Source organism: Calypte anna, chromosome 10 (genome assembly GCF_003957555.1).
Source record: "Calypte anna isolate BGI_N300 chromosome 10, bCalAnn1_v1.p, whole genome shotgun sequence".
NCBI classification, from domain to species: Eukaryota; Metazoa; Chordata; class Aves; order Apodiformes; family Trochilidae; genus Calypte; species Calypte anna.
Window position 1 is genome coordinate 17,960,132 of NC_044256.1, and position 24,379 is coordinate 17,984,510.

Below are 24,379 nucleotides of genomic sequence, written 5' to 3' on the forward strand. Positions count from 1 at the left end.
TTAATCCTCTCTCACCAAGGCTGCACTGACCCAGCACATCCCTCAGGGGTTCCTCTGAAGCCACATCTGTTATCTCCCTACCACTCAAACAGCCTCACATGAGAGGGTGGCTCAGCTGGCATGGGCTTCTGGTCATCCTCATGGGTATCCAGGGTAAAAATGGAGGAAGGTGTTGGAAAGCTGGTAATATTCAAGTGGCTGAGGTTGCATGATCACCCCAGAACCCTTGGATACCACACCAAGAAAAAGCAGCACCAAACTTAACTCTGATTTGTAGCATTCAGGTTATGGACAATGCCTGAATGATTCTCTGCCACTCAACCAAAGAAGAAAAAAAAGACAAAAAGGTAACAGAAGACCAAACCTACAATTGATTCCTCCCCCACTGATGTCAAACACCAAAAGCCATTATTTGAGCAATACAATTGGAGCTGAAGAGTCGAACCTCCAGGAGGAGATTTCAGGGTATTTGCAGGAAGGGAAAGCTGCCTGAAGCATCAGCTGAATTCAGCTTCAGAGTCATTCCATAAGCAACACTTAAGAGTTCCAGTATGGCCAAGTTTACCAGTTTGTGAGAAAATTGCTGAAGTCCAACAAGCAGAACTGCAGAAGAAATAAGCAGTTCCCCTGCATTATCCCTTTTCTGACAGCACCACAAAATCAGAGCATTCCACACACTACATTAAGACAGAAACAAGTAGGTGGCATCTTATCACCAATAACCATGAGGGTTAAACTTTTTTTTTTTAACTGTCCTAATGTTTCAACCCTATCCCAGTAGCTTCAGTCTAATGTCTGCTAAAGCAAAAATGGAAGACTGAAATTACAAGCTGTTTATAACACTGAATTTATGTTTCACAATCTGTGATGACAATAGAGCTTAGCAGAAATTGTGTCTCCTGGGGACTGTCGTTCTCCACCTTTCAAAAGGAAAAAAAAAAAGTTGTGTGCATGCTTTTATTTATTTATTTTTAAAACAAATTGTCCACACATCCAAATGACTCAGCAACTGGCTGTCACAAACCTATGGGACATACACTTCAGTAGCCTGGATAATCAGCCAATTCTTCCAGAATGAAAATTCATCATGTGGCTGGGTGCAGCAACTCACATTTCGAGTGACTTTACTCTGCTTTTAGCTGCCTGCTGAGCTGCCATCCTCCAGTAATCTAGGAACCTGTCTCTCTTTAAAGTTTATTTTGAAGGTCTGGGGTTTTTTCTTTGTTGTCTTTGGTGTTTTGCTTGTTTGTTTTTTCCTGTTTGTCTTTGTTTGTTTGTTTTCTAATTTTCAGTTGGGTTGTTTTTATGGGTTCCAGTTTGGTTTGTTTTGGTTTTTTGTATGTCTGGCCAAGATCACTCAGGCTTCATTACAAGCAAGTTGACAAACCAGTATGATAACATGTAATTGCACCCATAATGGTCAGAAAAGGATTTAAGAAAGGGACATCAGGAAGTTGTACTTTAATCCACAGAAAAATTAGAAAGTCTGATGCAATTACCCTCAACAATAGGCAACACACAGCCCTACTGTCCTGTGCTCTCTATTTTGTGATGAAACACAGAAATCCTACATTTTTAACAAGCTGCACTAAGATTTCAATTAATCCATTATTTGCACCTGTAAAGAGATTTAAGATAGTGTAAAATAAAATAAAATCTAATTGCACCAAAGGAAAAAGACAGTGCCATCCAACTTCATTTAACAGAATAGGGAGCTCTCCCACCTCTCCCTTCACATGGCAGCTATTCAGCTGAAGATCACAAAAGTCATGCTGGAACCTGCTTTCTCAGAGCAGTTAAAATATGACCAACTTGCAATCCCCAAAAAGGGTTTTAAAGGTATTGCATTATATACATGCAGGTGCTGTGGGGCTTTCCAGTCATGAGCTAACGAGATTGAAAAAAAGAACCTTTTTCACCTAATACAAGGTAAAACACGTAGGCTGGCACCAGACACAAGGTGAACAGTCCTTCAGGTCTTATCAGCCAAAAGCAGTTGCACCAGAGCACAATTTCAGGCAAATAAAAACCAAAGTGGGCTATACCAGTAGGAATTCTGATGTGACCTCACTTTTCGGGCCAACTGCATGCTTTGGATTCACTTCTGGTACCACAAACATGGCCCAGCCAAGGAAATTTTCCTCTAGACTAGAACAGCAGCATTCCCACAGGGTATTTATTGTCTCAGAGGACACCCAGGAAAACAAAAGAACACTTCTGTAGAGAACACTTCCCACAAACCAAGCATGCACACAGGTGAGAAACAAGCAGGGTTAAGAAGCACAGAAAAGGAGTCCTCCCTTTTAGGCAGAATCAACTACCAGCACTCAAGTTTTCATTTCTCTGAAGATTCCACAAGCTAAACCAAAAGATAATGTATTTACTTAGTAGTGACATCTTTAATCAATTCTACAGCTCTGCATTTACTAAGAACAATACAAAATTAGGTATCTGATGGAAAGAAGGGGCATTTTTAAAATGGGGCATTTTTAAAAAAGGTTTACATCTTTCTAGAGTGGGCATCTACAAAGGGAAATACCCAAAACAAGATTTTTACACCTTTAATGTTAACTTATTCATTCACTAGGCAAAGTAGAACTAAACATGCTTTACTAGGTCTAACCTGAGCCAATGCTTAAAAAGCACAATTCTTAGAGGGATCATTGTCTTTAAAGAACAAATCCTTGCAAAAGTTATTTTTCATCTATGCAGCTGGGGGCAAATGCCAGCATCTTGTCAGATTTGGGTTTTCATAACCATCTTTTTAGATTTGGCTTTTCGTAACTGCAACAGACCTTCTCTCCCACCATGAGTGGAATCTTCCCTGGATACTTGTGGAGTGGGCTACTCTTGGCTGAAGTTGTTTAGTCCCAGAACCCCTGGAACCACAACCTGCTGAGTGAGTGTTTTTTCAGTAAAGTGCTCTTTGCTAACAAGTGTATATAACTATATATATATATATATAACTAAAATGCCTATATAAGGCATCTTTCCTTAGATAAATTAAAAATTATTTCAAACAGCAAATTTTATCCACTGCAACAAGAGGAGCTAGACAAAAAGGGAAAATACATGAACCCTGCAATATACTCTTAAACAGCCCTTAGTTTTGTTACATTCTGAAACTCTTTCATCATGAGTAACAACACAGCCATTTTGTATTGTGCAAGACAGACAAAAAAAACATTACCTCATCTTCATCTCTCAAACAGAGGGACCATCAGCAGAAATCACTCTGCACATCTCTTCACAAGAAGAAAGGTGTTATATAGACAGAAGCTGCTCACAGGACTTAAAAAAATTAGGCTACATGACTGCATCACAGAAAATCTCTCACTACATCCAACAAAGCTTTGGCAAGACTGCTTCCTTTGGGCACAAGAAAGGCTTTACCAAGCTCTAAAATCACCCCAAAACTGATCACAGCATCCTGCATCCCCTCTAAAATCATCCCAGAACTGATCACAGCATCCTGCACTCCCCCAGGTACAGTAACATCAGCTGCCAATAATAATATAAGAAAAGGAAGAACCTAATGTCCACTGCAAAGGATGGGCCACTACAGCCACTCCAAAAAAAGTTCTTCTGCTTGTAGTTAGGATTTGCAACATGAAGTGACACAAACCAAACAGCTCCTGCCAACACAAACTGCACCTACAGGGTGGCAGAACTCGATTGGGTAACACTGCCACACAGACTGCTACAAACAGCTCCACTGCAAAGCTTTAAACGAAGTCTCAGTGACAAAGGAAGACATAAATGAACACAACCATTAAGAAAAAATTAAAAACAGTGTTGGTAAAAAACACCTGAACAGGAACACACAAAAAAACCTCTTTTCCAACAGTTAGCTTGAAAGCAAAAGCATCTGGAGAGCTGAGCTGATGGACAGTCCTTGGCCTCACCTCCCTTGTCTGACAGCCCTGTTGGCCTCTCACTGCTGTTGGGAAAGAAAACCATGGTATTTGTGCAAGGCTGGTTGGTTCCATGTTAAGAAAACACATCTGAGCAGGCTGTGCTTTGCTTTACCACATGCCAGCTTCATTCAACTTCAGAAACCAGGACTCAGCCTCCTTATTTCCTCCACAGTTAACCAGCAATTTAGAACACAAAGAGAAAGTCCTGAATTCCCAAACCACCCCCTGTAGAAAAAAGGTCACACAGAGTCTTTAAACTGAAAATTTTCTAGTCTGCTTTGAGAAAGGCAACCACTCAAGAAAAGGAGTCCTCCAGTGACAGGAATGACCACATTGTGTAGCACCACAACCACAGTCATCTCTGGTGTCCTCTGGGAACAATAAAAGATGATGGGATGACTTTTCCCCATCATCATCTTCCCTTCCTTCAGACCTACTCTCACAAAAAGAGAGTAGGTAGTGAACTAACAGATCCAGCGAGCTCCAGATTTACCCAGACCAATCCAAAGGATGACATTTTATCTGAAAGGAAAGGCTGGTGAAAAAGGAAGTAAAGAAGAAGGTACCCAGCAAAGAACAAAAAGCAGATCTGAGCCAAGAGCCAGCTGAAAGACTGCACCAAAATCCACGAATGAAGTTTAAAACATCAGATTTGGTAACCCTGCTGCCAAGGAATTATTTACCACATGAGGACCAATATTACAATACACACAGAGATATGTATTTTTATCTCAACCTCTATTTGACCCAGTAGGAGCTACAGCTGTTTTCTCACACTAATTCACATTCTTGAAGGAGAGTTAAGATGAGAAGGAAAAAAGTTGGAAGGTTTCAGGTTCTGTCTCCTTTCAGCCCATTTCCACAGAGTGGTAACTAAACTATCTTAAGAGACACAGTTCAGAACAGACCTGAATACTTGAGTACCTGGTCAGTAAAGCAAAATACCTCAGGATCCCATTGGTTTGTGCTAAATGTCAAACCTCGGTTGTGCTAAGTCCTTTTAAAGTCCCTGCCCTTCACTGAATCAAAATCAAAGCGTTTTAAAAATTCCACTGGATGGACTGAACAAGTGTCTAAACTTCCAAGATCTGTTCTATAGCCTTGAGCAAGTCTGATAGGAAATAAACTTTTCTCTTTACTGGCTGCTTTTAAGTTTATAGGGGATTGTGTGTTGGTTTGGTTTTGTTTTTTAAAGGCCATTACTCCTGGACCTATTGCAAATTTGGAAACTGCAGAGCAGAAACCAAGAAGGAGGAGGAGGCAATGAAGAGAGGAAGAAGAGGTTTGATTTTCAGGCAATCAACATGAAAAATCTTTACTTCAGTGAACTGGCAAATAAGCAATTTTGGGTGGTTTAGACATCTTGTGTTACCACCTGAAATATAACCAAACTAAAGGGAAAAGGGTTAATTATGTCTCTTGTGCTCCAGAGTATTTCAGCCAGCTACCCATTATGTTCTTCTGAAGGGCAAGTTGTTCTTTTATTTATTGTTTAAAACACAAACATAAACACAAAGTGTCCAGAGGTAAGGTGGCAATTACCTGTTTCACTAAAACACAGAAACACAGAGCTGCAGGCTTGCTGATGCTCTAAAGCATTTAAACCTCCTCGGTTTCTCTGACTTTTTTCCCCCCCCCCCCCTCGCTCTTCTCCAATACAGATCAGAAAACCAACTTAGACATCTGACATCCAGGAGAACATCCTGCTGATTAAGAAAAAACAAGAGCAGATTACTCTTGAGAGGATACAAAGCACCACTTCCTAACGCCTTCTACTTTGTCAGCACAACAGGCTTCTTGTCATTTCAAAGGGAAATTGGTCATATTGATTTTTCCAAAACACAAGTATTATAAAAATATTATGCATTTAATTGGTTCAACAAAGTGCTTTTGCACTGAGACACATCAACACAGATCCTCCAAGGCAAGGTATACAGTAGGAAGGAGTGGCTTGGAGCGTCTGAAGAGTCTGCAAGCGACAGCTTTGAGAACTGCCACCATCACTCCTCATAAAGCTCTCCTGAAGCTCACAGAATGTTCAAGACTGAGACTCATCTCTTAAGTGTGGCAAAACTCTTACCTCTGAGTTCACAACACACTGAAGGAACATGGTACTTCTCAGGAAACTGGTGTCCTTTCCACACATCACCAAATTTCAACCACGCGACTCGGAGCTCTGTGTTCGCTCAACTTCTTCTAAAGGAAAGTTCTGTGCAATTTGTTTCTCTGGTTGTTGTAAATCCACACCAACTCAATCTGCCACACACCTGGCATGTCAAGAAGCCTGCAAGACTTTTTTTCCTGGTTTATAAATCTGTTTATAAATTTGAAAATCAAACTATTCTCAGCCAGCAAGATCAAGAATCTCTTTTTGCCCCCATCTCAGCTTTCTACAGTCCTGACTATGGTAACATTGGGGAAAGTTTGTATACACTTTCCAATGGGAAAAAACTATTTGTCCTCCTTCCTACTTTATTCCTGTTTCAACACAGCATATCTGAGTGTGTGTCCGTGACAAGTTTCAACAGTTCAAAGAGCATCTGAACAGTCGTAAGACAAAACAGAGATTGTTATTTTGCTCTCTAAGTTACCACTTCAGAAAAAAATCTTTGAAATCAGAATTTTGTGAGGGACACAATAAACAAAGGAAAAGGGACAGCCTTAGCTCACACCTCCTCCTATTCCTCCAGGGAATTAAACCCAGTTTTCTCTTCCTGAACTTTAAGGTTTCTTTATAGCTTGTTTCCAAATATAACTCAGAACAGTATATATCCTCTCTTCAACTTCTTCCAACAAATCCCCTTTCAGCAGAATTTACTCTCACATATGCAATGTGGGCAGAGCCCAGAAACATTAACTTAATAGTTCCTAGCAAAAATAAATAAAAAATTTTGCTAGCTGTAAGGTCTAGGAGAGAAGGAGAGACATCTTAAATCTCACCTGCACTTTATCACGTTGCCAGTAACTATCTGTCAAAAGAGCATTAATCCCATTTCATCACAAGAAAAGAACAAAGCTGCAAAGTAACCAGATCAGGAATTCATCAAAAGATGATCAACACTAACAGAGATAGGTGAGACTTTCTCCATCATGCAACACTGCTCTCCTAACACCCCAACCTCTGTCACTGCAGCCTGATGTTCACACTGCAGAAGAGGGAGACTTTCACAGTAAATAATACCTGGGAGCGAAAGGATTTCAGGATAAAATCTGAGCAAAGTGAGAGAAACACGGGTCAAGCAAAAGAGATCTCCAGTCCTGAGGAGACTAATGAAAAGTGTAATCTTTTAAGTCCTACCAGTAACCACTCAAGAAACCTCTCCCCCCTCACCTTGCCAAGAAGGCTGTTTCAGTGCCCAGATGCCCATCCCTGCAGGTACCTCAGCCCATCCCACCCTCTCCACAGCTTCCATGGCAGACACACACCTGTTCTCACTTAGAACATTTCTGTCCTAACACCCAGGGCAGCACTGATTTACTTCAGAGTCACTTCCACATTCCACCCTCAAACTCCCCTCCAAGAAGTCATCAGTCACTCTCAGCTTTCACACTTCAGTAATTTTGGAATCAACAGGAAATGGAGATCAATTGTGATTGTACTAACTCAATAATGACTCATCACTCAGCTCCCCTTGCTCTCCAAATTGATCTGTGAAGAGACATGATAGCAAGGCCCAATTAAAAATAGCAAGTCTGGCTGGCACACAATTAACACTCACTTGTCCATCAGATTTGCCATGGGTTGTACCATTTCCAGGCATCATGAGAAATCACATCACGACCATCTTTCTTATTTCCCTGTCAGCCTCCAAACACAGTGACAATTTGGCTGTATGTTAACCAGGAAAAACATTCACTAAATAAAATTTGTTGCATAATACACCCATGACACCATTTCTTTAACAGCTGTCACTCAATTTTGAACATGCCTCAAGAAGAGTTAACCCAGCCCACCAGTGCCTTTAGGTAGTGACAATCAATCTTCTTTATGAGAACACTCTCAAATCATTACATTTCTCCTTATATAACCTCCAAGCCCCCCCCCCAAAAAAAAAAAAAATCTGCATGAAATTATAAGTCAATAAAAACCAATTATTTCATTTACAAAAATAGAAAATAGTTTTCTATAAACCACTTAAATGCATTCTTCCAAAAATAAACTTAATTGCAAATCCAGCATGAAATTATAACAGCATATATTAGGGCAAATGCTGACTGTAATTTAAATAAAATAAAAATAGTAAGCCTATAATTTACACAAAAAAGTTTGGACCAGTGAATTCACGGTTCAGTTCCCTCCTGGAGCCAGCCTTTGTTGAAATGCTAAGGTATCTTTTACATTCAACAGCTACTTCTGCAAGTGTCTCATTTCAATTTACTCAAATGGTTCAGTTCAAAGAGTAATTAATTCCAAATTATAAAGGACTCGTGCATAGAAACCTCTGCAACAGTTAAGAGGATCTATTAGCTCTGAACTTCTGAGAAACAATGGCAAAATACTTCTGTTGATGGTTTGGTTGTTTTTCTTTTAAATCATGCCTGTCAATGATTCTTTTAAGTTTCTAAGTCTCAAAATTCCCATCTTTCGCCTTTCAATTAAAATTCTATTTTCCAACCAAACACACGCACAAAAAACACAAATGAGAAGTATCCTACCAGAAAACATTTGCCATTTGTCACTTAAAAATGTGAAAATTAAGACTCTGAGTAAATGTATCCAGGGCATCTAATTATTTACATGAACATGCAGAAACAGCAAAATCTATTCACTGGCCAAAAAGCCTGTATTTTCAAAGGCTCTATTTGGGAATCAAGGTGTTCCAACAGCTGTCAGCCAACAAAAAAATCCAACTAAAAATAAGCAAAATGAGATTAAAATTGTCTATTTAAAGCAGGCTCTTGGTGCAAGCTGTTTTAAGTCACTATGAAAACCACTCACACTCCACCTCAATAGAAGAAAAAAATTATAACACACTGGTACTGCTCTGAGGCCTTCATACTAAGGAAGAAATAAATTTTGAAGGGCAAATTGGACTAAAATTCTCATTTCCACCAGAAGGTTGTGAAGCTACATAGCACTGCAGTGCCCAGTGGAGGCATCAGTGTTGGTTTTCATTCTGTAAATCTATGACACATTCACCAAGCACTCAGTCCACTTCTGCTGAAGCATGTCTGCACTAAACAAACAAACTCCCCATATTTCAATAAAAATACTTCAGCTGCTTTGAGAAGACAACTGGATGACAATGATCCTCTACCTACAGATCCACCACCGTTCTGGGAAGAAGCCCCTGTCAGAAAGGGGTGGGCAATGGTGCTCCTCAAAGCTGATGCAGAGACTCAACCATGTACCCAAAACTCCCTGACCCAAAGGCAAATTTGTGCTGCCAGCCCCAGAGTCCTGTGTGATGCACAGAAAAGTCACCAAGCCCACCTCTCACAGGACCTACACCAAACTGCTCCTTAGAGAACTGTGCTAAAGCAACCACTTGCTTTGCTTGTCCTTCTCCCTGTTCTCCACTACACAACCCCATCCCCTCAGATACTCACTGAACCCTTCCATGAGAGTTCAATTCACAAGTTCAATCAGCTAAAAGGAAAAGTAAATTCTCTGAACATCCCAGCAGCATCCCACAGCCTAAGTTCATCATTTTCTGGGCACAAAGTCAGCCTTGCAGTCATGTTATTTTTCACCCAAGGCATCAAGGAACCAAGTAGAGACAATGTGATATTAGTTGCATACTGATGGAGAGGCAGAACAGAGGGGGACATACCCACCCAGGGTGTGCAGACATCTTCCTCCCCCTGCAAAAACCTCTGGACATGATAATGATACCCTCAAGTCCCTTTGCTCTTTGCTTTTCCCCCACCCACTTCCTCCTGCTAAACAGGATTTACATCTTCTCATCTCACCTGATCTGGGGGAAGCTGCCAAGGGTGTTAGAAGCTGAACTCGAGGCATGAGACACCATGAGCACTGACAGTCATCCTGAGGTCAGAAGAGTATTTTGAAACAGCAGTAAACAAGAAACACTGAACAGCCACACACGTCTGGGAGCAGCTGCTGCCCAGGAAGGCAGGGAAGTCCTACAGAAGGAATGGGGAACATCACAGCCCATCCCCATAGAGAGGCAAAACCACACTCAAACAACCTCAATTCTAACAGCAGGTGACACCAGGTGATCTTGACAGTTGTCAGTGAAGATCTGGGGTTTATTTTTAGTGCAATATTCTATCTCCCTATCAGCCAGCTCATTCCAACACCCTCGTTCCTTATCCTTCTGCTAAGAGTACAGTCTTCAGACACCTGACAAGGCACAGCTTCTCAGGGACAGTGTCTTCACCTGGGTGACACAGCCACATCTGAAGTCACGTCAGTGTTCTGAAAACAACATCCTTTAACCACACTTGAAGAACATCTCAGTATTTCTCTGAGTTTTACAAATGGGGGGAGAAATACAAATGCCTGGGGGAGGAATACAATTTCTTCCCAACCCTTGCATACTGTCAGCTTCTGAAGCACGAGATGTGATCACTCTCTATTTTAGCATGCATGACTGCTAATGTTGTTGCTCACAAAAATTATCCAGTGCCTTTTTAAAACCCAGTCATAGTATTTAACTTCAGGCTTTTCTACCCAAATGGTGCATGAATAGAGGTAAATGCAGCAGTAACATTTTACTACACCTTACTTGCTGTTCATAAAAAAAAAAAAAAAAATTTAAAAAGACCCTTGGCTCTCAATTTATACTTGTCAGATCAGTATTTAAACAAACCCAAATCTGGAAAGAAAAACACATGTGAACACAACTGTGTGGCATTACGAAGCAACATCTGATTCCTGCATTCCAGCTCTCTCAAACACTGCAATGTCTCGTGGATAACTTTAAAAATAAAGTCGTTGATAACTAGAAAAACACAAAGAAAATCCTCAGGCACTGTGGGTCTAGCCAGTGGGATGTGTAATTCTTGTCATCATACTATCACTTTCTTTCATGAAAAATACTGGAAATATCTTTTTGCCAGGTTAACCAACTCTGACTTCAATCTTGCTGGCATTCCTTAAGTACAGCTGAATAATTCCATTCATGTGCAAATTGTGCAGTAAGCCATGAGTAGCAGCACTTGCAGAGACTCCCTCACAGAGATGAGTATTTCACTCCGCCCAACTCAAATCTGCCACGACATATCTGAAATGATACAAGGCCCAACAATTTACAGAAGGCATCTTTTTAGCCTTGATATTCTGTCTTTTCTTTTACTTCACGGGGTATTTTTAAATATTAAAGAGATGACAGAATCAGGAACCGAGATTGCATCTGTTGCCATCACAATTTAACCACAGCCCATGTATTTATACAGTGGAATCTCCAAAATAACACTGCATCTGTTAAGATGACAGTGTTTTTCCATGGGCTGTGCTGTGTTACAGCAGAGTTACTCCAAAGCTCTTGCTTTTGAAGTGCTGATTGAGATCCACCCCGAATTCTTCTTGTAATCTTCCTCAAATGCGTTGAATTGTAAAGCTGTTGTTGCTCCCCATGGCTTGGGAACAACAAAACCCTTCCACATCCCATCAGTGGGCATTTGGCACTACAGCCTTACCACTAATGCAGCGATGTTTATTGAAACAATGAACTACCGAAAGAGACACAAAAAACACAAACCACCTAAAACCAGATGTCCATCCCACATGTGTTTCTGCTGGAGTCCAGAATCACCACCACAGACACACACACACACACACACACTCAACTGCACTTCTCTCCTTATTTCTCTAGGATAACAACTGAATCTACTTGAAAGGACTTTTGTTCATGCACTGGTGATGCTGGCCACATTTTAAAACCACAACCCAGCAAAGCACAGACAAGCTCGAGGTTTAAATGGGACTCTCAGAACCCAATTAAAGGATTAAATGCATATTACATCTCTTGTTGAGACATGGTATCAATAAAAATATTGGTCCAGGTAGTCAAACTAATCCAATGTGACAAAAAAACCCCAAACATTTTATTAGAGCCCAGACAAAAAGGGAAACTGCAGTCACTCCCAGACAGAAGCCAGGCAGGCTCAAGCCAGTCTGAAACCAAGCCAAGCATGAAGTTTTGACCAAATATGATTTTCCTAAACTCCATTTTTGCTCTTTTGTACAGTGACCACCGCACAGACTCAACCTCCATCGTGGGTGTAGCCACTGGAAGAACTGGAAGGGAATACCAACACAGCTTATTGAAACAAAACCTCCACATCCAAGGTGCATGAGCAATAGGACCAACAGACCCCTCCCCTCTCCACACAGATAACCAGAGATCCTATAGGTTTGAAACTCTTCTTCCCCCAGTCTTGGTACCTTTCAGGTCCGAGGAAGCGGAGCAAAGTACACAAAATAACAGCAACTTATATGGACCTCTTAACACAGCTGGATGTTCATTCCCTCCATACTTCCCAGGAGACATATGCAAGGGGCCAATAAAATGTATATTCATGTAAAAAAAAAAAAAAAAAGCTTCAGCCACAATAAGACAATAAACTGAAAGATCTTAACTGCAATCAATACAGAACCACAAGCTGCTTCCATCTGCTGGGGATACAGAACAACAGGAGAGAAGCAGCAGCTAAAAATCCCATCTTGGCAGCCAGTGTCCACCACAATTCCAGTGGGCTCCCCCCTCCATCCCGATGGGTCTGTCAATTCTAAACCATCCTCATGAATTTCTTTTTCCAGTGTTAAGAAAGGCAGAGCCACCTGAAAGCTTAACAAGAACAATCCACACTATTTAACTCCATCACTATTTTGGAGAACAAACCAAATCCTCAGCGGGATACATGAAATTTGACTAGAGAAGACAACAGTAACAATTTAACTGCAAAGCCCCAGGAGAAAGCAACAAAACCACAATAAAGTAATTTCTGCACTGGCAAGGAGCACAGGGGATAGGACAAACAAGGTACTTCCATTGCAATTTCAGCTCTTAGCACTACGGCCAAATGCTGCTCTAGGATCAGCCGAGCAGTGCAAAGAGGTGTTTGTCCCTCCAGTGGCAGTGCCAGTGCCTTTGCTGCTCCTGCAATGTGCTTTTAAAGCCTTTCAAGGTAGTCTCTGCCCTCACACAGATGGACCCAAGGGGATGTCACAAGAGCAGCAGGGAAGCAAAGTGTACTATTTGTAAAAGGACAAAACACGGGGATGACTCCAGACTGAAGCCAATGCAAATAACGAGGAAATCACTCCAGTGATATCCAGGGATAAAGCCCTTCTGAAGTCCAAGCCAATTCTCTTTTAAAAGTTGGGTTATAGACTGTTTCGAGGAGCAGCTGCACCAAACCTTTCCCCAAAACACTGCACCTCTTTCAGCAACACTTGAGGTTTAACAGTGCAGCTCTCCAAGACCTTCCACTTTCAGAAAAAAACTGGTTTTGAGGGCTGCTCTATCACACATCATTTTAGGGTTTTTTTCTATACTATAAACTACTTCTGGAGCTTGCTTCTCAAATATAATGAGTTGCTTGTCTACCAAATCAGGAAAACCAGCACTGAGTCAATTAGTGTTTGGGGAAGCTGGTTTTTGCATCCAAAAGATCTGGATTTCTCTTTCCTCACCAATAACCCTTTCCAAACACAACAGTTCAGCTCTTGCAAAGTTCTCCTGTGCATACCTATCAGCCAGACTTCAAGCTGAATCCCAAGATGGAAACCAGATACAGCATCCCAGTAAATTTGAGGGAAAACCTCCTACCACACCTTGCTAAAACAATTCTCAGGAACCCAGAGCAATGCTAAGGAAAAAAGAGTAAATAAAACAACGTGATGCTGTCCCTAACCTCCCCAGCACACAGGGACTAGCAGACCCTTTCAGCTGCTGTGCTTGCAGAAGTTTCATCCCATAAATACTCTCCACGTTTCAGCAGAAATGTGCATGTCACTAAACACAAAGTGAACACCTTGGTCCTCCCTGCCACTTCATCTCATCTGTCTTACACAGGAACTGCCACTACAACACAGTTTGAAGACAATGATGTACTCTCTACTTGAGAATCACACATTCAGCTGCAGCTACCTCCTGTATTCCAGTAGTAACAAATGGAAGAGATACTTCAAAGAGCACATTATCCCAGCTCTAATTTATGCATGCTCTCTCTTACCATCAAGCCATTTATTTTAAATCTGTCAGATATACTTGCAATGTAGCATCATGAATAATTTAAAAAGTAATCTGTATAAACCAAGTTTATAAACTTAACAGCAGGTACAGTGCCTTTCATTCAAGCAGACTGCTCTCTGATAAAGTACAAGGGATCTTTGACTACTTCAACATGTATTCATTTCATGTGTTATGAACTTCAAAAATTCTTCTTTCCTGCTTCATATCAAACCCATTGCTATTTGAACATTTATTATTTTAACAGCTGAGTTATATGAGTAGTGTACTAATTTGTTAACTGTTAATATTGAAGGAGAAAACTATAAAGCTTTTGGAAACAACCAGTAAAAAGCCCATCACCCACTCAACAGCAGAAAAAAAACCCACCCATGTAAAGTTTACTTCTGTCATTATCTCTGATATTCTTGCATTTGCCTCATGTCACAGTCTGACACTGCTCCCTCTCCACAGGGAGAAGGGATGTTCAGCAAAAAACTCCTCCAAAAAAAAATAGGAGAAAGTGTTTTGATCGGAGCTGATGCTCACACTTCCAAGTAAACAGAGCTATCTTTACAGCATGTAATGGCACCAATAAGAGGTTTGCAGATAACACCCTGCCTGCTCACAGCACTGCTCCAATAATACATGCCTGGCTGGCAACCCATTGCAAACAAACTTATTAGGTCACTGGACTTGCCCAAAACACACATCTTCATGAACTAAATATTCACAACAGCAGAACACATGCCTTTTTTTTTTTTAAAGCTCTTACACTGATGCACATACATGGGCAGCTCACCTAGTTCCTGCTTTAAAAGTTTCTTAGTTGTTTTATGTACATTTCTTCTTTAAGCCAACAGCATAGCATCAAGCTCTTAAAACTCAACCTGGTGAGCATCTCAGTGATCATCTTAACATAAATTACAGCTCCAAGTCGTTAGTACAATGACTCTGAGTTGCTACAAAAGCAGGCATTTGCTGTTCTCCTAAAGTATTTACTAAGTGGATTTGTTCCTCCAGAGGAATAATCATCTTAGTACCTTATTGGGGTGCAAGATTTCTTCTCACCTGGTAGGTAAAAGATGACAGACTCCTAGAGAAACCTTATTGTGGAGTCAGCAAAACACAGAGGCTCATTTCTGCTCATGGCATCAAGTTTACCAAGAAATTAATGGAGTAACAGGAGAGCTACAAGTCTGGATATTTCCAAATTAATAAATACATAAAATTACATTACATTAAAGCTTACAAGCCATATGCAAATCAATCTGTAAATAATAATTTTGCTTTTCAGCACATTTTAAATAGTCTTGTGCCACAGCAGCAAATTCTTGAGGAGATCAACACTGAAGAAGTTAATTGGTGTCTTGAAAGATATCCTAAGGGAACTGCTCACATTTAACATTTGCAAAGGTTAAAAAGAAAAACTTCCAGTGATAAATGCAAGTTAAACCTTCAGAAACACCACCAGGCTAGCACCAGGTTTGGCAGAATTCATGTCCTCAATTAATGAACAAGCCAAACTAACAACAAACTTATTTAGAAAAAACAAGCCCTGCCTGAAGAAACTAAAGCCTATTTTTGAGTTTGAGGAGCTGGTAGTACAGCTCTGTTTGCAGAGCACAGAAATGCAAGACTGAACACTGTATATTGCTAATGATTTGCCAGTCCTTAAAGTTTGTCTCAGACAGATCTGGACACAAAAAAGACAAATATAGTACTACAGAAACCAGTCCAGATTGTACCTGTCATGACTTGGCTAAGAGGGGAAAAAAATAACCCAAGAAAACCACACATAAGACAGGCTGGCTAACAACCTCAGATGTGTCTTCATCAACTACTGTTTGGGGAGTTCTGCTTTTGTACAATAAAAAAAATTTGAAACTATTCTTAAGTGGCTTTCATAAATCTTAAAAACTACTCCAACTAAACTACACAAAGAAGCTGTCTATACAATTTACGGTGATAGAAAAATTATACATGTCAAATATATCAAAATACTAAAACAGTATTTCTACCTTTCAAACACATCATTGCATTGCTGAAGTCTTTCTGAACACAGAACTCTTAAAAGCAGAATGCTCCTTTACCACCTTAAGCCTGAAAACTTTAAAAGCTCAATTTTGTCTGAAATAAACTGAAACTACTCATCTCCAGGCAGTTCCTCAAACTGCAGCTTTTTTCAGAATTCACTAACTTACACAATAGTTTTCAATAATCAAATTCAGTTCAACCATTCCTGTGTGCACTCACACACATAAATAAAAAAAAAACAGCTGCTACTTGATAACATCACAAAGTACTTGCAATGTGAAAACTTGACACTAAAATCCAATATATTTAATTTCATAAGCAAAAGATTGAAGAACTTTCTAAAAAAGTTGACATTGCTTCTCAGTCATCACCTTTTCAAGAAAGTAAAAAAATGCTCAAAAAAGTTTATTATTTAACAACATCTAATCTAGTGAAACACTGTGAATTTTATAAGAATAATTTAATTCAGTACATTTTGTAAGTTACAAACTTTAGAGCCATTACAGATGATGAGTTAGCAAAGTTGTTTTCTGTGTGGGACCATGAAGTTAACATCCACTGTGAGAAAAACAGATTTCCTGCATGTATTATTTCCTTTCTCTCTGGAAGTTCAGGACCATAAACAAACCTCTCCACAATGAAGTCTGCAGTAGCTCACAATTGGCACAGATGGATTATACACAAATATAATAAATCATTTAACAAAACTGCCTCCTCTGGACTCACCAAGTTAATAGTTCCAGTGATCACTGGTAAATTTGACCTCAAAGTAAAAATTATAAAAAAAAAAAAATACAGAGAGGAGAAGGAAAAAAGCTTCAGTTAAACATTAATTTAATTTTTTCTTTAAAGCTAATTGTTAAAGCCCTGAAATGTAATTTAATTCTAAAAGTTAGATGCTTAGAAAAAAAAAAATCTCTTCACTGAAGATTCTGTCCTCCAAGATTTTCTTAGTAAATGCCAGTTTAGCAGAAAATTAAACAGGATCTGAAACAACTTTTCCCAAGGTAACATATACAGATAGAAATTAATTATTTATCAATGAAGATAGATTCAAAAATCATCACATGGAAATTCCTCAACACTAGATTTTGTTTATTTCCAGATCAAAACAGCTTCAGTCATTTGAGCTTTGCTTTAACAAGACTCTAGAATTAGGTTGAAGGAATAAATGGTCAGGAAAAGCTTACATAAAAATTCACACAATAGCTCATCAAATCTGAGCAATTTCCCTACTAAAGCAAATAAATCCTGCCTTCTGTTGTACTTCAGTTAAACTAACTGATGTCTTCACACTCTCTGCAGCCTCTTCCTTTCCTCACTTCTCACAACATACTTGACAACCAAGTTTAATTTCCTTCCCTTTACATACAGAGGAGCATTTCTCTCAAAAATTGCTTCAACAACGAAACTTCTAACACACATCTTCTTTCCACACCCATTCCTCTGCTTTCTCACATTCCAACACATTTTCCCTGATATTAGCTAAGTCACCACCATTTCCTAACCCTTTCAGTTTGAGTCAGTCACACAAGCCTTTGCTCCAGTTTGCTTTGGAAGGACAATCTAACACAAGCAAAAAAGTCCAAGCACTGCCTGGCTCACTACTCCTTCCCATGGACTCCACTCACCATCACTCCCTAAACTCTCTCCCCTATTGCTGGGGAGCTCAGCCACCACCAAGTCCTCAAACACTTAGGCATTTTCTAGTCACAACCTCAAGCCGGGAAGGACTTAACCAACTCCCCTTTAACAACACTCACTACCCACTGAGCTGCACAGGAAAATGCTGATGTGAAAGCCAGGTGTGTGTAAGGCTGGCACTCAGGAGGTCAGGAGGGTTTTTACTAAGCAACCTGGGAGAGAGATTAAACATCCAGGATGAGCTACTGTTTAGTAACATCAGAAACATAAAATATACCCGAGATAGGCAAACAAAAGCTCAGAGCTAACATGGGCAGATCCATCAAGATATCTATCAGCCTGAAGTATTACCAGACCTAAAGCCATTATTTTCACTCTAAATGTTTAACCCACTCCTTTCTAGAGATTCCCTTTGTACCTGTCCACAGGGGTGAAATTCAAAACCTCCATCATGCACAAGGTAGGAAGAAAACAGTTTATGCTTCAGCCTAAACCTACCCCTAGGATGAAACAGTCTCCAACAGTTGTAGCTTTACACATCAAATGCAGTGTCATGCCAGCACATACTTCATCCTGATGAAGGGTCTTTTTATTTTTCTGCCATTCTAACAAAATCCCAGGAAATTCTCAGCATTTTTAATGACTGCTTTTTAATCAGAAGATTCCCACTGGAGCTACCTGCATTTTAAAGAGCTTTCTGTCATATAACCATGAACAGATTTTATATAATTTAGCATTAAAAGGACGGGTCTCTCCCCTCCTGTTGTAACTCCTTTGTATTCCTATTTAGGAATGCCTTGCTTGTTTGACCGAAAATGGAAGTGCCTTTTAGCTATGACACAGTATATATGAAAAACAAATAAAAATTAAGATTAATCTTCCTTCCACTATTGTGGGGAGAGAGAAGAATATGAAGAGATGCAAAACATCTGCTCTGGAGATATTTTTCCCTCTAACAGCAAAATTCTTTCAGCAATAACTCATGAAAACAAAGGCTATTAAAACTGTAAACTACAAAGGTGATCGATTATAGGCAGTACTCAGCTACGACAAGTTTTTTCATCATATCTTCACATATTTAAAAGCCCAGATATTCTTCAGAAGACATTTCATTTAAGAGGTTCTTAATTGGGTCATTTTAGCCAAGTGGCAACTGCAAACACTTGAGAGGACTGGCAGCTAAAATCCTAACATAATGTTCTTGCCTTATTTTATTGCCAGATCTGGGTATTTTTATTTGAAGGCATTTTGTAACAGGTAAGGGGGGAAAAAAAAAACAAAAAGTGGGGAAAAAAAAAAGTGTACATCCCAGCAATTTAAGGATACACAAGACCTCCCCCTTCTCTCCTGCTCTTTCTCCAGAGTACTCAGTCAGTCCTTTGTAAACCCTTCCCTGAAGAAGGGCACTGAGGGTTGTGTTTTAAACTTTATCTTCCCTCTTGAAAAAGGCTCTAGCCAATAAGTTCAGCTCGGGGAAGGCTGCAGCTCTCCAGCCCTAGCTGGCCCTGACGCTGTAAAGCAGAAGCCTAAGCCGGGCCTTAATTTGCAAGGAGTTAATTGGCATTCACTGGCTAATGAAACACGATATTACTCAACATGCATTACAGACTCCATCTATGCGCTTCTTGCTCACTTTTTTTTTTTTTCTGGTGTGTAGTTAGCCTCATTGTCAGTGCATCCAAAGAACTTCCCTTCCTTTTCAACCTAAAACTACTACTACTTTTAGCAAAGCCCTTCCAGCTCCCAGATTTTCTTCCCTTCACGCTGAAAATGGAGAAAAAATTCATCTCTCCGTTCTTTCCCTTTAACAGCGCCTATCTTTTTGAAAATGAGAGGCACACATCAACGCTGAAAAACACACAGCAGAAGAAATCCAAGCATCAAGATGCAGTGAAGAAACATCCCTGTTTCTGCAGACGCCCAAGGAGAAAGCAGCAGTTTTTAAAATGGTTGGGCTCCAAGGCACATTTACCATCTCCCTGTCTACAGGGACACTCCAGAAAACAAGGGGGAGGCTAATTTCATGCAAGAGATCCTCAGTCCGGCGTGAGCCCGACATACCAGAAGAAAACCGATCAGCACCGGGATTAATATGGTGATGATTGCAGCCTAATCAATTGCAGCGCCAGCCATTCCCTGCCCCCTTTATTTCCCCCTGCGCCCGAAGGGGGCGGGCACTGCAATATAATCACAGGTTTGAAACGCACAAAAACAAAGTCAGGGCTTTTGCAACTCCCCAACGAGACAGACAGACAGACGGGGCGATCGGCAGACGATTAAGCGGCAGGAGGGGACCCAGGCACCTCCTCCCTGCGCAGGGGGCTCGGTTGCTGCCTGCGCGGCCGCGCACAATGAACCACGTTTTCCCTCGGAAGCGGCTCGCACGCTGCCCAAGGCAACTGCACAAACCTTAACGCTAGATACAACACAGCTACTTTAACAAGAAAAAAAAAAAAAATCTGAAAAGTCACCTTTAAGTATACAGCCCATCCGGCCATCAAGGCTGTTTATGTGCAAACGTAAAGCACCAACCTAGAAATTAATTTTTAAAAAGCAACAACAAAAAAACAACCCAGCAGCAGCGAGACTGTGACCTTTAGATTGCGGGATGCCACCGTAATTCTGCACACCGAGCAGAGTAAGTGAAACCCTTCCTCGGCAATAAAGCGGCAATAAAAGGCAAGGCGCTTATTTCCAGGAAATCTTCACTCACTATGGCAGGTTATTACATACAGCTTCTAAATATTGACAAAGATCGAGCTCGTTCCATGCGGGGAAAGAAAGCACGGTTCTTCCCAGCCCGCAAGTGTTTACTACGCAGCTCGCAGCCCTGGCTGCAGAGGTCTAAACACTGCACCGGGCTCCGGAGCGAGGTTAGGAGTAGTACGCGGGTCAGGTGGGGAACACACAAAAGAGGGGAAGGATGGGCACCACGACCCCCTCCTGCGGGCTGGGGGCTGCGGCTCTGCCGTGTGTAAACCCGACCATCCACCCCCGGGGAAGGAGGGAATGGAGGGGAGACGTGAAGCCCGGGGTTGATAAACGTGTAGCGCGTAACAGGAGGAAAACACGCACATCCCCGCGGGCAGGGGCGAAACCCGCGCAGCGCGGCGGGAAACGGTGAGCGCCCCGGGAGCCCCTCACATACACACCCTACACAAATGGAGTTCCTCACACACGCACCCCCACACGCACAGGGAGCCCCTCACACACACAGGAGCCTCTCGCCGACCCCCTCACACACACCCCGGCAGCCCCTCACACACGCCACCCCACACAAATGGAGCTCCTCACACGCATCTCCTCACACACCTCGGGAACCCCGCACACACACAACCCTCTCCACACGCGGGGAGCCCCTCACACACATTCACGCAGAGCTCCCCCCTCACAGACACCCTCACACACACCCCCAAACACAAACACACAGGCAGCCGACGCCCTCACACCCCCCTCACGGGCAGCCCCTCATGTCCGCACTGGGAGCCCCTCGGCGGCTGCCTCACACGCCCTAGGGCCCCTTTGCCGCCGACCACCACCACCCCCCCGGCCGACACGCACTGTACTCACTTTCCCCATTTGTTGGCCACAGACAAAGTGCGGCGAAGACGAGCAGAAACCCCCAGACGACGGCGAGGGACCCTCCTCCAGCGCCAGACTTCATTCCTCTTTTTTTAATTGGACAAATTTCCCCTTTCCGAAAATTAAAAAAAAAAAAAAGTCCAATATTGTTCTCTTTCTTTTCTCCCCTCCGTCCTCTAAAAATAACGAAGGAGGCAAAAGGCGGACGAGAAGCGGGGCAGGATAAATAAATCCACGTTGCCTCAAGAAATGAAGAAAAAAAAAAAAAAAAAGAAAGAGACCCTTCGGACTGGCAAACCGGAGGGGTTTTGAGGTCCCTGGGTGTTGATCTTCCGGAGCAACCACACCAAAAATACACAGATATTCAAGATGTATTAACGGCAACAACAACAAGGCATGAAAGCCCCGGGGCGACGCTGTCTCCGGGGCGGCGGGGCGGGCTCCGGGGCGGGGGGCGCCACCGTCTCCCCTCAGCGCTGGCTGCAGTGGTACATCGTGCACAGGAGTCGCAAACATGAGGCACATCGGGGCTGGCAGTCTGCATCTTCAACCTCCATTTTCAAACACCGCACACGGAGGCAGCGCGCACACACACAGAGACAGAAAAAAAAAAAAAAAAATTGGAAAAAAAAAAAAAAAAAGGATGAGGAGGGGGGGAGGGGGAGGGCGACCCAGACAATCTTATTACAAAACAACAACAGCTCCTCCGTCCCTCAGCGCGGGGACGGGGCTGCCCTGGCGGTATCCCCCCGGCTCCTCTCCCCGCTCAGCGAGGAGGGGGGAGGAAAAAAATAAAATCACACACAAGAAAAAAAACAAAAACAAAAACCAAACAAAAAAAAACCACCCCACGCACAACCACCACCCACAACAACAACAACCCAAGTCCAGCTGGCTGCAGAGGCTCGAAATGCGGAATTCGGAACGAAAATGAATTAAAAAGGCTTCCCTCCTACTCCTCCTCTTCCTCTCGTCGGCGCCGCTGCCACAGGCTCCTTCTCAAAAAAAAAAAAAAAAAAAAAAAGGAAAAAATCCAGGACACACACACAAAGCAGCAGCAGGGCGAGCGGAGCAGCTCAGCACCCCGCCTCCTCCCCCCGCAGCTCTCCTCCTCGCATCCCTCCGAGCCGCCTTGCCATCGCGCCGGGGGCGGGAAAGGAGGGAGGGGGGGGGGGGTGAGGGGGAGGTGGGGGGAAGGCCGACGACGACGACAACAACAACAACAACAACAACAACAAAAATCACCCAGCGAATTTGTAAATCCTTTTCCTTTTTTTTTTTTTTTTTTTTTCCCCTTTTCTTTTCTTCCCTCCTCCTCCTCTGGGTGTGCGCGCGCTGCAAACCTTCCCCTCACGCTGCCCAGCCCAAGGAAGGGGGTGGGGGAGCCGGGAAGAGGTGTGCGTGTGTGTGTGCAAGCCGGGGGTTGGGGCGGGAGGTGGGGGTTGAGGGGGGGGGGGTGGCAGTAGGGACGAGGAAGGCGATCCGGTTTGCTGAAGGTCAAAGCCCAGGAGCTTGTTGCGAAGGGTCTGTAATTCCTCCGGGGAGGGAAGGGGGGGTGGTAGTATGTGTCTTTGCGTGTGTGTGGCGGGGGAAGGGTCTTGCCGCTCCTCCCTATTACTTCGCCGCTCGCTTGCAGCGCTGGGCTCCCGCGTCTCTCCCCCGCACCCTCGCCCCCCTTCCCACCCCCACTCCCCCCTCCCCAAACCCTCCGCCTCCTTCTCCTCCTCCGCGCTGGCTCCCTTTAGCACGACGGAGGCTGAACGCTGGTAAACAACAGCCCCGCCGCCACCGCTTCTCCTCTGCGGCCCCACGGGGACGGGGCTCGCTCCCGCCTTCTCTCGCGGGCGCGCGTCCACGCTTACATCGGCGGCGCGCCCTGACACCCCCCCCCAACACCCACCCCTCAGCCCCCTCCCATCCTACGCCCCCTCCCCTTTCCCCCCCCCCCTTCGCGGGTTCCCCTCGCCCCGGCGGCGGCGCGCGCGGAGGCGGCGGCGGGGCCTGAGCGGGCGCGAGGCAAAAGGCGGCGCGGCGGAACGGAACGGAGCGGAGCGGGGCGGCTGTCTCGGCCCGCCTGGGCCCCACCGCTCCTCCTGCTGCCCCGACTACCGGGGAACAAGGGGGGGGGGAGTGGGGGGAAGGAAACAGCGGCCGAGCCCTGATGGCTGCACCTAGCATCCTGCTCCCGGGATTAGGGAGGCGGAGGGGGGGAAAGCCCGGTGGGAGAGGCGAGGAGCCAACACCCCCCATACCCTGCCCGTGCGAACGCCTGAGTGGTGGTGGCTGGAAATGTGAAAAACGCATGGACAGAAAAGGGCCGCGTTCAGGGGAATAAAAAAAAGAAAAAAGAAAAACAAAACTGGTGGCTGGGATTTTTCACGTGACCCGTTTATTTATTTATTTCCTGCTTATTTAATCGCTGCTTGAACGGCAGCGGGGCTGCTCCTGGGGATGCGCTTGAGGGAAGGGAGCGCCAAGGCTTGGCTCACCTGAGCCACTACGGCCGTGTCCCCTCCGCGCTCCCCATCTCCAGCGAACACTCACTTCAGTGTTGTCCTGTATTGGTTTCTCCACTGGCCACTTGTGTCCCATAATGACATTGCACGGCCAGGCCCCGGGTGGGAAGGGATGGGATTAGTTGAAGCAGGAAAGGTTTGGGCTTTTCGGAATCGGGAAACACAGGCAACATTCCCCAACTGTTTGACCCAAGCTCGGAGCAGCCGTGCTGCACGGCACATGAATGGCCTGAGTAATCACAGGTTGGGTGCAATACTTTGGCAAGGGGAGATACCAAAATGGTGCTGAAGTATAAGAAAGCAGACATCTGTGAGCATGAGTTATGTTCTAGTTTCATGAAAAAAGAAGAAGAAAAAAAGCTGCATTAGGAAAGAGGCAAATGTCGCATTATTAACGCAAATGTCAACTTTTCACATTTCAGCCTATGTTCTTCTTGAGCCTATTGTACTACAATAGCCTTCAGTTACCTGGCTACATAATTTTCCACAGTCTTATATGGTTTTTGTAGTTTCTCCATTTTTATACCATTTGCCTGGGCCG

At 43.3% G+C, this 24,379-nt stretch overlaps 1 protein-coding gene across 2 annotated transcripts in view; it reads right to left on the bottom strand.

Moving 5' to 3' along the window:
* Window positions 1-22,329, bottom strand: part of IGF1R (insulin like growth factor 1 receptor) — a 178,993-nt gene extending 156,664 nt beyond the window's left edge. For both annotated transcript variants that reach the window (XM_030457406.1, XM_030457405.1), the window contains exon 1: window positions 21,311-22,329. In XM_030457406.1, the coding sequence (XP_030313266.1) occupies window positions 21,311-21,404 (94 nt within the window). In that variant the 5' untranslated portion in view covers window positions 21,405-22,329. The remainder of the gene's footprint in view (window positions 1-21,310) is intronic.
* Window positions 22,330-24,379: the final 2,050 nt, after the last annotated feature.